At 44.2% G+C, this 13901-nt stretch overlaps 1 protein-coding gene across 1 annotated transcript in view; it reads right to left on the bottom strand.

The window, feature by feature from the left end:
* Positions 1–13901, bottom strand: part of SVOPL (SVOP like) — a gene marked incomplete at both ends in the record, with an annotated part of 56195 nt that overhangs the window by 15721 nt on the left and 26573 nt on the right. Inside the window, 4 exons of the mRNA XM_081146476.1 lie at positions 9403–9492; positions 11780–11861; positions 12532–12643; positions 13264–13469. Coding sequence (XP_081002602.1) covers positions 9403–9492; positions 11780–11861; positions 12532–12643; positions 13264–13469 — 490 coding nt within the window. The remainder of the gene's footprint in view (positions 1–9402; positions 9493–11779; positions 11862–12531; positions 12644–13263; positions 13470–13901) is intronic.

Below are 13901 nucleotides of genomic sequence, written 5' to 3'. Positions count from 1 at the left end.
AAAAGAAAAGGATATATCCCTTTTGGTGATAATGGATAGAAACAGATGCTCGTTTAAGAACATGTTAATATATCAGGGAATGTATAAATTTTTAAAAAATAAAGACAATTTGACAAGATCATCACAATTTGAAATGTCTGATCTAAAAATTATCCAGTAGTTTTTCTACAAAATTCTGCTTTTCCCTCGACATCTGCCAGCCACTCTGAGGCCCCCGCCCTGTGGTAGAGGCCCCCTAACCACCCTGTAAAGCAGACCCTCATCACAGTCTCCTTCCCGGTCTTGTACGTTTGCATAGCATTCCCCACGTCTCACATATTAGTAAACTGCCCCGTGTCCTTTCTCCACTAAATGGAACTTCAGAGAATCTGGGGCCTTGACTTGTGCAGTCCCCGGAGCATAGAAGAGCTTGATGACTGTGTTGAATGAATGACAGTTGTTGCACACATACAAAGGTGTGTGTGTGATGTTGTGTCCCACTGTGAAACCAATGAGAACATGGAAGCAACTTATTCACAAACAAGCTAATGACAATGGCACATGAGCGGAGCAGAGATCTATGCACCTGCTTGAAAGCACGAGGCTGATCCACACACGCTGACATGGGAAGATTAAGGAGAAAAGGCAGTTGCGGTGTATGTGCGCGCACACACACACACACACATATATATGGATGTGTGGGGGGTGGGTTTGTGATTGTGTGTATGTTATACACGGGCCTATCTACATACACATAGATAGTGCCAAGAGGAGTCTGGCTCCACTTGATGGCTACTGACAGCCTTTAAGCCTCACCCTTCTCTCTTCCCCTTGTTCCCCAACTTCTGGACAAACTAATAAAAAAGCCTGAATGCTCCTCCCTGTGGTGCTAGCCGGAGATTTCAATTACACAAGCCCCTGCCCTAGCATGGAACCCTCACTACCGACAATAGAAACCCCCGCCAAGCTTCTTTCCTTGCCCTCAGGCCATTTCAGGTTTGTGAGAGGCCTGCCCTCTCCCAGAGACTTGAAATAGGTCATTAAGTAAAAACTATATCTACACATAGACACACGTTGTAAATATGTAAAAAATAAATATGTGTATTTACATATATACAAATGCTGCTGGTACCCAGGTATATCAAGGAAGACAAACATACCTTGAAAAGCATTTGGAAGAATATACCCCAAACTATTGAGAGACAGTGTTTATCTCTGGTGATCAAATTACAAAGAATTTTTCCATTCTTGGTTATACATTCCTGTATTTGAAGTTTTACAACATTTTTATATTCAGAAAAAAAAATCCCAAAATGATTGTAAGTCTTGTCAATAAAAATAAACACTGAACTATGTCTGACTCAAGAAGTAAAAAGTTAACCTAAGAAACTAGTGCAAAAGAATTCACAAAAACAAAAGCCTAAATGAATAAATTAAAAACAGATGAACTGATCCAAGAGCTATTTTAGAAAAAAATAAAGCTAGTTATGAAAGTGACAAAATCCTAAGTGCATGGAATTAAGAATGTGAAAGGAAATAGTCACTAATACAGGGGATGAAAAGAGCCATAGCAATTCTACCCCCAGTTCTTTGCTTATAAATTTGAATAAGTAGATATTCAATAAAAATGTTTCCTGGCATTTACTCGAAGATATAAAACCAACAGAAAGAACCAGAGAAGAGCGACTTAAAAAGCACATCCTTGCCCAGCCAGTGTGTTTGAGTGTCGACCCTTGATCCAGGCGATCGGGGTTCGATTCCCGGTCAGGGCACATGCCCGGGTTGTGGGCTCGATCCCAGGCGGGGGCGTGCAGGAGGCAGCCGGCCAATGACACATCATTGACATTTCTATCTTTCCCTTCCCCTCCCTCCCTCTCTCTCAAATCAATAAAAAATACTAAAAAAAATTAAAAGTACATCCGTACCTTCTCAAAAGGCCCAGGATGCACTTTCATAGACCAGTTCTTCCAAATCTCTAAGGAACAGTCCAGGGAAAGAAGAAACATTTATTTTTCATGAAATCTGGATGACAGTGAGAACCCAGGAAAGATAAAACACAAACACCAACCCGCCACCTCATGTATGAGTACTGATTCAAGATCTATAAGTAAAACGCTGGGACATAAAACTCCGCGCTTCACCCGAAGAGAGAACAGGCTAAATGAGGTCCTCGCCCCTGTCACACCTTTATCGTGATCTGAAAGCTCTCCTTGCCCACGCCTGCGCCCTCCCACTGGCCCTTCCAGGTATTTCCCTGTAAACCTCTTGGATATGTAACTCCATGGTGGCATCTGCTTTTCTGAGGACCCAAACTATTTCAATAAAATAGTTGGATAAAAAAAAAGTAAAAATAATGCGTTTTCTTTTTATAAGAAATAGCCAGTTAGGAACATCACTCACAGAATGTTCTGAGTACCCAGTATATGCCAGGCCCTGGAGAAAGGAGCTAGGAATAAAAAATTAACAAAATATATACATATCCCTGCCCTCATGGGGCCTAAAGTCCACTGGAACAGAGAGATTTTAAATAGCCTGACAAATAGGTAACCACAATCAATATGCAATATGAAGGAACATGGCAAAGTGTCAAAAGAGCTCCTAACGGAGACTAAATTTGGGGCAAGAGGGAGGGCTTTCCTAAGCAGGGAACGAGTCAGCTAACCGGAGGCGGGGCTGGGGTGGGAGGGGGTGAGGGCTTCCACAAAAGGGAAAAGGCAACCTTCGGAATGGGAGAAACTATTTGCAAATCATATCTGATAAGGGCGTAATATCCAAAATATATAAAAAGCGTTTACGACTCAATAAAAGACAAGTCATTTAAAAGCGGGCGGAGCCCCGGGCGGGTAGCTCAGCTGGTTAGAGCGTCGTCCCGATACAGCAAGGTTATGAGTTCGATCCCTGGTCAGGGCACATTCAAGAAGCAACCAAAGAACGAATAAATAAGTGGAACAACAAATCGATGTGTCTGTCTGCCTGTCTCAATATTTTTTAAAATATTTTTTAAGTTACCTTTATTAAAAAAAAGAAAAAAAGTGGGCAGAGGATCTGAATAGGCATTTTTCCAAAGAAGAGATTACAGATGGTCAACAGGTACTTGAAAAGTTGGTTGCTCAACATCAGTAATCTTCAGGGAAATGTAAAACAAAATCACAGCGAGCTATCACCTCACACCTGTTAGAATGGCTGTTATCAAAAAGACAAGAGGCAACAAGTGTGGGCAAGGATGTGAAGAAAGGGGAACCCTTGTGTGCTGCTGGTGGGAATACGTGGTGCGGCCACTATGGAAATCAGCAGAGAGAGTCCTCAAAAAGTTAAAAATAGAGCTACCATGTGGCCCAGCGATCCTGTTTCTGGATATTTATCCAAAAGAACCAAAAACGTTAACTCGAAGACGTATCTGCTCTCCTGTGTTGGTGGCAGCATTATTTACAATAGCGGAGACACAGAAACAAAGTAAGTGTCCACTGGTGGGTGAATGCGTAAAGAAAATGTGCTATACGCATGCGATGGAATACTAGCCACACAAAAGGGGGAAATCCTGGCACTTGAAACAGCGTAGGTGGATCTTGAGAGCACTGTGCTAAGAGAAAGGAGCCGGGCGGAGAAAGACAAATACGCCTCACTTATGTGTGGAATCTAAAAACAAAGGAACAAAAAGTCTGAACTCAGATTGATGGTTGTAAGAGGGGGTGGTGGGTGGGGAAGGAGGCAAAATAGATGAAGGGGGTCAAAAGATACAAGTTTCCAGTTACAAAATAAGTCCTGGGAATATAACATACAGCATGACATGCACAGGTAATAATACCGTATTGTACATTTGAAAGTTGCTCAGATAGTAAATCTTAAAAATTCCCATCACAAGAAAACTGTGGTGATGGATGTTAACTAGACTCACCGTGTAACCATTTTGTGATACATACATATATCAAATTGTTATATCAAATACCTGAAACGAATATACTGTTATATATAAAGTATATCTCAGTTAAAAAAGTATATGAGCAATGATCTAATTTGCGTAAATGTATATGCATATTTATACATACATATACTTAACTATATTGAAAGAGCTTCATTAAAATATTTATATTTCTTATCTCCAGTAAAAGACCAGGTAAGTGAAATTTAATTTTAGTTTTTTTATTTTTAGCATAGAAGGAAAAAATCACAGCTGGTCAAAATTGCCTTTGGAAATCGCTTAAATCACTCAAAATACAATAAACACAAATACATTTATGAGCCACACTTGACACTGACAAAGACTCTCCTTGCCCAAGCTCCAGCCAGGCTCCTCCGAGCCTCTCCTGGCCTGGGCCTCAGCCTCGGTCTGCAGAGACTCGGTTCCCAACAGCTCAGGGCCGCACCCCGGGACGACCCGAGCCCCCTGCAGGCGCCGCCTGAGATAACTCGGGCACCCGGAGAATTTACCGCCTGTTCAGCCAACGCCCGAAAAGAGGGCCCTGTCTGGCCTCACATGGGCCAAGCTCCCTCCCTGCTTTTTGCAATTTTTCACTTCCCTGACTACCAGACCCCGCAAGCCGCCCTTTAAAACAGCCAGTCAGCCCTGGCCAGCGTCGCTCAGTGGTTAGTGTCAGCCGTACACTGAAGGGTCCCGGGTTCAAGTCCATAGCTGGGTTGCAGGTTTGCTCCCCGGCCCCACTCGGGGCACGTTCGGGAGGCAACCAATCGATGTGTCTCTCTCACATGGTTTCTCTTTCTCCCTCCCTCTGTCTCCTCTCCTCTTTCCCCCTCCCTCCCTCCCTTCTCTAAAAATCAACGGAAAAAATATCCTTGGGTGAAGATTAACAACAACAAAAAATGCTCAGTCACCTCTGTATAAATCTAAGTTGAATTCTGTTCACACTGGACTCTTTCCCCTATTGCAATAGTTATTACTGATCAAAATTTGTCTTTACTTTAGTTCCCAGGTTTATCTTTAACACTATAGTTTCTTGATAAATTTATGGCCCGTTAGAAATCACTTATGAACATATAAAACGGATGATCTTTCATTCCGTGAACTTGTGAAGCCCTGGGGACCATCTTCTGCACTGACTGATCGGGTTTTCATGCTGCTGGAGATAAGGGATTTGGTAGGACGAGAATCGTTGCTCAGCTGTGACAATTCCATTAGAGCTTTTTGAGACCCTTGAAAGATAAAGGTGTATCTTGTATCCTTATTTTTCTGTGCAGAAATTTAAAGTTTTTATGCAGTCTTTTCCTGTATCTTTGCACTATACAAGAAAGGGTTTTCTGGAATCTTCCTTTTCATGTGACTAGTGCGTGGCAGTGTAAAATCAGGGTTTTATTATGAGCTTGTTCCACCCCTATCCCCCCTTTTTTGCCCCCCCCAAGTCACTATATAAGCAACCAGAGTGTTCTTTTTAAATGCAAAACTGACTGCCTCGCTCACCTGCTTAAAACCCTTAAATTTCCTACTACCCCTAAGGAAAAAATCCAAAGTCCTCAATAGGTCTGTCTACAGGGACATTCTCCCCCCGCACATCTGTCCGCTTGCTCACTACAGCTGTTTCCTGTTCCTGGAATAAGCCAATACCTGTCCCATCGCCAGGTCCCTGTACCAGCTGCCATCCTACTTGAAATGCTATTTCCCTTTATGAACTGTCAACTCCCCATATTTCAGTCTCAACTCCAGAGAGCCCAGCCTAAAAGACCTGTCACCCCTCTTAATATATTACCTCCAAGGCACTGTCCACAACCTGAAATTATCTTAGCCATTTGCATATTTGTAAAGTACCCAACCTGAATGTGAGTCTCTTGAGGGCAGGAGTCTCGTGCAGGTATGGTGCCCAGGGTCTGACAACATGCTTTCCCAAAAAAAGCCCTGACAGTAGCATTTGCCAATGCCCATGGTATAAAAACTACCACACTGTTAATTGCAAGCTACAATGTGACCTCAACCAGCTTACAACGTGACATTAACAAATAAATAGAACTGGAATAATGCCAGGCACAGGGTAAGCGTGCAATAAAGGCTACTTGAATGGTGAAATGACATAAAATAATTCTATCAATTATAGATTGTAGCTAATTGAGTCCTTTGTGGTGGTCTAACTGCCAAACTATACAAGAGGGTATCTAGAATTTGTAGAGGATTACTCCAAAAACAACTTGTCGAATGAGTCACGAAAATAGGTTCTTAAATGAAGGAATTCTCCTGCCTCCTAAGAAAGAGTCTGTGTATCCAGCTTCTTTTGAACCCTGAGAGGCTATAGGATTTCAGTTAGGAGGGGCAGAGAGCTGCTGGAGAGACAGCCAAGAGCTCTGGAGGCTGTAGAAGGGGCCAGAGAAGAGCTAGTTCAGGCTGTGTTTCGTAGTTTGAACTTTGAGGGGTGATGAGATTGAGGGGACGAGACTGGAGATCAGGGACAACTGCTATGCCGTTGGGGACAACGCAAGTGAGGCAGGCAAAGAAGTTTTTAAGATTTGATTTTTAGAGAGGAAGGGAGGGAAAGAGAAACATCAATGTAAGAGCAAGACATCGACCGGCTGCCTCCTGCATGCCTGGGAACTGAACCGGTGACCTTTTGGTGTCTGGGATGACACCCAACCGAGCCACACCAGCCAGGGCAGCAAAATGGATTTTTAAAGATTTTGCTGGGAGTTACGAATTGACTTTCCCATTGACACCTCTCTAAGAGGCTTACTGTAAAGATTTAAACTGTTTTCAATGCTTTTATTGGATGCTGGACTGTGTTTCGATGTGACACCATGCAAGCCTGGCCACAGGAAAACAGTCTTAGTTGTGTTACCCAGACCCCGTAGTCCCCACAGCTACATGGCCATGGCTAGATGGGCCTATATTGCAAACCTGGGGTGAAGTCCAAAGCCACGTACACGCAGAAGGACCTTACCCGTCTATAGTAGCACCTGCAGGCCCGACGCTGCAGAACCCAGGCAGGCCCGGCTAAGGCACCGGAAGGCAGTCCCTGATCGCGGGGAAGGACCCGGTACTGGTCCCATCTGTACTTGTTGAACCTTTAAAGCTCCTATTTATTTCTATATCATTAAAGCTTCTAACTGCCAAACATCTTGAAACATTCATTTTAAAGAGATTTTTAAATTAAATGTATAGAGTCATTAAGTGTGTAAACATTTTACTAATTAATAAGCAAATACTATAATTGGTTTAACAGCCTGTTTTAGGGCAGGAAGAGAGCCAAGTGAAATTAGAAGCTAATCTCCCAGCTGGTACCTTCCCTGTAGGTGGTGGTGCCCCTCAGAGGGTGGGCCACAGACCAACTGCCTCAGATTCACTCAGGGCACTTGTTAAAAATACAGGTGATGGTCCCATATACAGAATCAGTCTATGGGTAGTTATGAATCTCCACGTTACCAAGTTACCCTGGTAATTCTGACACGCCCTGAAGCTTGAGCACCGTGTCCATGGGAAGGATGACCAACTAGCTCAGGAGTGACACCAAGCCCTGCTGTCCAGGGCAGCTCACCCCACTCCAAACCCAGACAGATATCCTAGTAACAAACAAAACTTCCCAGATTCTAAACCTCCCATCCCTAACCTGTAAGGAAAGCAAAGCACCCCAATCGCATAGTGATTGATAGAACCTAAATATTTATATTATACACACACACACACACACACACACACACACACACACACATAAACTTAAATTTTTAGCAATAACAAAAATACTTTTATTTGAATATTTAGCCTTTGGCCTCGACTGTTATTGGTCGTTGTTATTAGCTAACATTTATTGAGTGCTTACTGTGTGTCAGATGTTGGGCTACGTGCTTTACGTATGATACTCTTATTTAATGCTCAGAACAAACCTATGCAGTGGGTGCTATTATTTATCTTCATTTGTAAAATTAGGGTGGCTTAGATAAATGAGTAACCTACCTGTAAAGAAGGTAAGCAGAGCAGAGATTTATGGCTGCAGGAGACCTGGTCCCAGTTGGGGATCATTTCTGATCCGTAAACCCACCAAATACCTTGTGGCCTCAGGATAAAGACCCACAAACACCCAGAGAAAGTGTTGCCAGTGGCTGAGAACCGAGAGACTCAATCCCTGATTGAACCTTGGAAAATGAACCATCCCCTGATCTGATAACCCAGAAACAGGATTATAGTCTACTGCTGTCTTTCACCATCACATCCTTTTTTTGGGAAATGGTGAAAAAATATGAAAGAACTCTGAAAGCAAAGTCACAAGACAAAAGCTGGCCCCATTTTTCCTAAAGACAAATGGGCAAAACCCTTGCAAGACGGTAGAAAGTTCATGCTGAGTTACAGGAAATACTGTACGTGTTAGAGTCTGCTCAGCCCATGACACACCCTTTGTCTGAGAACTGCACCCCTATTTGGGGTTCTGCACCCAATTACCACATGTGGCAAGGGGGTTTCCCCCACACCACTAAGCAACTCAGTTCTGACACCATCTCCCTGGAGGTGGGCTCAGTCCCACAAGACTGCGCCTACTTCAGGTGCCAGTCACAGTCCTGGTTGTCATCTGTGCTTCTACCACCTGGCTGTAAATCAGAGGTTCCCACAACCCCACCTTTGGGTTTGGTTAATGTGCTAGGGCAGCTCCCATGACTCAGAAACCTGTTTACTCACTAGGCTGTTGGTTTATAACAAAGGATATTAGAGAACATCAATCAAAAGCCAGATGAAGAAAATATATAGGGCGAGGTCTCCCACAAAGGAACCCTTGTCCTTTTGGAGTTTGGGGCCCAGCACAGTGGCACATAAAGCATTCTGGTTCCCCAACCTGAATGCTCTCCAAACCCTCCCTTGTGGGTTTTTATAGAGACTTCATTACACATGGCCATTGGTGACTAATTCAACCTCCAGTCCCTCTTCCTTCCCCAGAGGTCAAGGTGGTGGGACTGAAATTCCCAACCCTCTAATCACATGATTGTTTCCCCAGCAACCAGTCCACATCTTTAGGTACAATCCAAAAGTCACCTCATCAACATAAGGAGACATCCTTGTGGCCCTCATCATTTAGGAAATCACACGGGTTTTAGGAGAAACCAGGACCAAGACCAAATCTTTCCTGTTCTAAAATCACATCATCACAAACCCCCTTCGGCCACATTTGTACAAAACCTTCTTGGCCATGACTGATTTAGCTCAAGTATGAACAATTAACTAGCCAAGCTCCTATGTCACCCATTTCTTCCTTACCCTCCCCCATCAAAACCCAACAAAATCCAAACCCTGCTCACAATGCAGTACCTGCTGTGGACCGACTGGAATCCTGGTGCAGTAATTTAGCTTCTTCCCCTATCCAAATTCCCCAAACAAGGGAAAAATGGCACAAGAAAACTCATTTAAAACAGAAATCCTGGTTATACCCTTAACCTGAAGGGACCCAGGGTCCCTCTTCACCCACCTCCCTTAGGCCCACCCTCCCTGCAGACTTCTGGGTGTACCTGAGATATAAATGGTGCCACCATTGCTCCAATGCGACACAGGGAGCCGCTGGTCCCCATCCCCAAAGCGCGCATCGTGGTGGGGTAGACCTGGAGGGCGGGGCACAGAGCATCAGGTCAGGCCCTTCCTTCTCATCTGCCTTTCCCTCCCCAGATCAGGCTTTGGTATATGCAGGGGAGGGCAAAAGCGGGGAAATTAGCACCCATTGTTACCTAAAACATACATCATAGGTAAGGACAGGAATATAATAATACAAATAATACAAATTAATAATAATAAAAGAAACTTTAACATATTCACAACTATAAATCTACTTTTGCCCACTCCTGTATATTAAACCCCAAATATTCTATAAGGATATAGAATAGAAGACATTCATTTTCTCAAGTACACAACTTTGAATTTTTAAACCATAACTATCACAAAAAGAACAAACACTTAGAGCCTGGGGAGGGGGTGGGAGCAGGGTGGAGGGGGGTCAATGGGGGTTAAAAAAAAAGGGGGGGGACATCTTTAATACTTCCAACAATGAAGATAAATTTAAAAATAAAAACAAAAAATAAAAAGAGAACAAACACTTAGAGCCTGGGGAGGGTATGGGAGCAGGGTGGAGAAGGTCAATGGGGGTTAAAAAAAAAAAAATGGGGGGGGACATCTTTAATACTTTCAACAATAAAGATAAATTTAAACACAAAAAATAAAATAAAAAAAGAACAAACACTTAGAAATTATCCTTTAAGTGAGCAAATTCCAAACTATGTGCTTAACTGAATATGCAACATTTAATTTTAGAAAAGCAAGCTCTGGAATCAGATTTCCACTGGAGAGCTATAAATGCATAAAGGTGGTTCTAGAGAAAGAAAATATTCCCCAAATAATGCTTCAAAGAAACCTTAAATAGCGCCAGATACACGCGGCACCCCTCACCCTGTTCCCTGCTTGCTGCAACTTTCTAACATTTATAGTAAACACTCAATCTGTGCTCCATTGATTCAGAATTCTTACAGCAACTGGCATAAGTAAGCAAATGTTATTTAACAAATGAGATTAGAGGGGTGATATATGAAAGTGGTTTTTTGAAACTCTGGAGAATTTTCTCTCAATACATACACCACCAAAAAACCAGCTTTTGTCATTTTACTAAAACAAAGCACGCAGCCCCTTTCCTAGGCCACATTTTGATAGCCACGGTCTGTCAAGTGCAAAAGCGACATGCTATCCTGCCAGGCGGGCGGCCACTGGGCCACTGCTGGTTTATAGAAGGGGGGGGGGCCTCCGCCGGTAGCTTGCTCTCTCTAGTAAATGAGGCTGTGACCGCACCAGGGAACAATGGATTCAGCTCCATGGTGGTGGTCTTTTCTCTATATAAGATTAACAAAGTCTTTTGTTCATATTTTGACAATTTAGGGAGATGGAATAGGTGATTTTTAAAATATGTATCAGAAAAAAATACAACCTTTAAATGAAGAAATTCCAAAGTGTTAAATTGAGTATTTCGAATATAGCTTTAGAAGTATAGCATATTACACACCAATTCCTAGGCCCATAAATTCACAAAATAATTTTAGAAACTGTTGTTAATGGAATTAAAAGAAGTGTTACATATATGTCAAATATGTCAATTTCCTATTTTTACCTGGGCGGGGAGACTATTTCTCTGTGGTTTAATGTTTTGACATGTCACGTCTGTAACCTGAGGAGCCTTCTCCATTTCCAGAAATGGAAACAAAGGCAGCTCTATCGGTCCCCACAGCATTTATTTCTCCAGCTCAATGAATGACAGGAGCATTTAAATACTAAGCTTCCTCTACAGAAACTGTTCATTTCTCAGGATATTAGTTCTTTAGAGTGAGGGTTAATGAGAAGAGCCTCTGGCTCCCTGGGGCCATGCCTTGCATGTAGTAGATGTATCAATTCAATAAATTAGGAAAGAATAAACTATTCCATTTCAATGTAAGCTACATGCAGCAAATAACGATGAAGGGGGTGTGATCTTTCAAAGGAATAAAGGTGAAAAATACATTCTAATTTCAAAAGAGAGAAATCGGGACTTTTACATGTTAACAGTAATGGGCCCTGTTTCTTCTGGAAGCACAGTGCTATGACGATGAATTGGTTTTTATATTTTTTTATATGAACGCTGCTTAGAAAGAAAGGGAGAAGGTCCTATCTTCTTAGACAGTGGCTTTCACTAGACTCAGAGGGGCAGGGGAATCTCCCAACCACATCAACCTTCTGGCATTATTCTGATGGCATGTTTTTAGAAAATCATCAGAAGTCAACAGAAGCCAGGGATGTGTTATCTATGGACGGACGCCCTCTCTAAGTAGCAAGTCTTACACCCCCTGATGGAACCAACCCCTTCCCCACACTAACCTCAGCAGTGTAAATGTAGATGGTGTTGAAGTTGGCTGCCACCAAAGCCCTCAGCACGAAGAGAAAGCCAATGAGGCCGGCACTGGGGGACAGGAAGCGAGAGTTTACCAAGGGCGCGCGGAGGCCTTCCGTGGCCCCCACCCGCAGACAGCCAGCCGCTTCTCAGCTGCCTCGCTGTGCGGTCCTGAAGCAAAGGCCTCATCAGACCTTCAGTCCTACGCCTGCCCTCTCCACTCCCCCGTGTGCCATTCCAGCCTGGCCCCACCGCCGAAAAAGGGTGCAGTTTGCAGGATGAGTGATTTATATTATAACCAAGGCCACTCTAGGGTCGAAAACTAAGAGTGAAATGAATTTTCACAACACAAGTATATTGTATTATAATTATATTATATATAATATTACATATCACTAAACTGTCTTCACTATGGTCAGGACAATTTGGTTACCAACTAGAGTCCCATTTCTCCAGGAAGCTTTGCATGAAGATCCTAAATATTTTGGTAGGTGAAGTGAGTACCCCACACTGATACCCATATCCTGTGATAGCTGAAGAGAGGCCAGGGATGTGGGAAGAGGGAAGTGCCAGGGTAGATGCCAGGCAAGATCATCCTAGACGACAAGCAGCCCATTCTCTACTCTCCTGGTGAAAGGGACTTGACCCTGAACCCCGATGAACACTGGGGGTTAGAAGACCCCATCCTAAAACCACCGCACAAAATTCAATTACTGTGAAACAACCAGAGAGAAAATACCTTGAGGTGCAAATATTGAGGAGCAGGAAGAATAACGCTGTGCAGCCCATGGTGATAGACAGGCTCAGCCGTCTGCCCAGGAAATTAATGCCCAAGATATTTAGAGGATTCACTGGAAAGCAAATGACAAAGACAATTTCTAGACCCTTGGAAGCAAGTGACATAGAGTCCTCCTTGTCATTTCAGAAAGAAATGACAAACCTCGTGTGTCTTCCGACCGAGACCCAGTCACACGGTCATCAACCTTTGACGTACTTTCCCGACGTGGGTCCAAGAATGACAAGCACTGGGGTATATAAAGGACATTTCATGCCCAGCATACCTGTCACGTAGATTTCCTACTGCTAGACCGATATTTCAAATATTTCATACTGTTTTTCATCAAATTCAAGGTGCCGTCGAATTTTATGCACCATTATTTTATGTCTACTAAAACAGAAACAGAACTGCAACTTAAAATCTAACACGCCACTGTAAGACACATCCCAGTTTCAGAGATGTTGAAGCGGGAAGGGAAAATGCATCTTAGAATCCATAAGGTTTAATCATTCAAAGCTGGGCCCCTCCAGACTTCCCCTCCCCACCCCAATCCACAAGGCCGCCGCCAGCAGGACTCAGGGAGCTGCTCAGGTCTGCCCGGCAGGAGCCAAGTCTGGGAAGGGTCACGCTCTGTCCTCTGGGGCTCTGAGTTGACTGTCCCCCACCCGAGACAGAGAAAGGAGACACACTTACGGGCAATTTCACCAACAGTGCTGATGATCATGGTCCTGTAGTCGGAGGGGGCAAACATGCGGCAGTAGCAGGGGCTCTGGCTCTCCTCGGAGACCCCCCCGCTCACCCCCACCTTGGGCTCCGAATCTGAGCCACAGACCAGGTCCCGCTCCAGCAGCTCGGCACTGGCCAGGATGACACCGTAGTAGGCGAAAGAGATGCCCAGCCTGGAAGTGACAAAAGATGGACATGAGGAAAGGCTGGTGCCGCCAAGAGCTGCAGGGAGAAGGGAGAGAGCTTCAGGTGGAAGGCAGATGGGGGGGGGGGGGGGGGGGAGAAAGCTGGGCTCACATATCGGGGGGACTGGAGGCCACACAGTGGGAAACCGATTTGCAAGAGCAGGAGGGGCCGGGTTAGGAGGACCCCACAGGCCAGGCGAAGGAGTTTGAAGCCCGGATTCATTTTCCGTCCCTGCTGTAACAAGTTAGCACAGACTTTGTGGCTTAAAACGTCACACGGTTCGTATCGCACAGTTCTGGAGGTGAAAGCTGGGTGGGGCTGGCGGACTCCTCTGCTCCGAGTCTCGGGCAGAAGGGAAGGTGTGGGCAGGGCCCCTGCCTCTCTGGGGGGACGGACCCATTCTCCAAGCTCACCCGGGT

Source organism: Miniopterus schreibersii (assembly GCF_964146895.1).
Source record: "Miniopterus schreibersii genome assembly, chromosome: 9".
NCBI lineage: Eukaryota > Metazoa > Chordata > Mammalia > Chiroptera > Miniopteridae > Miniopterus > Miniopterus schreibersii.
The sequence above is the reverse complement of the archived record's forward strand: the minus strand, read 5'-3'. Positions and strand labels throughout refer to the sequence as shown.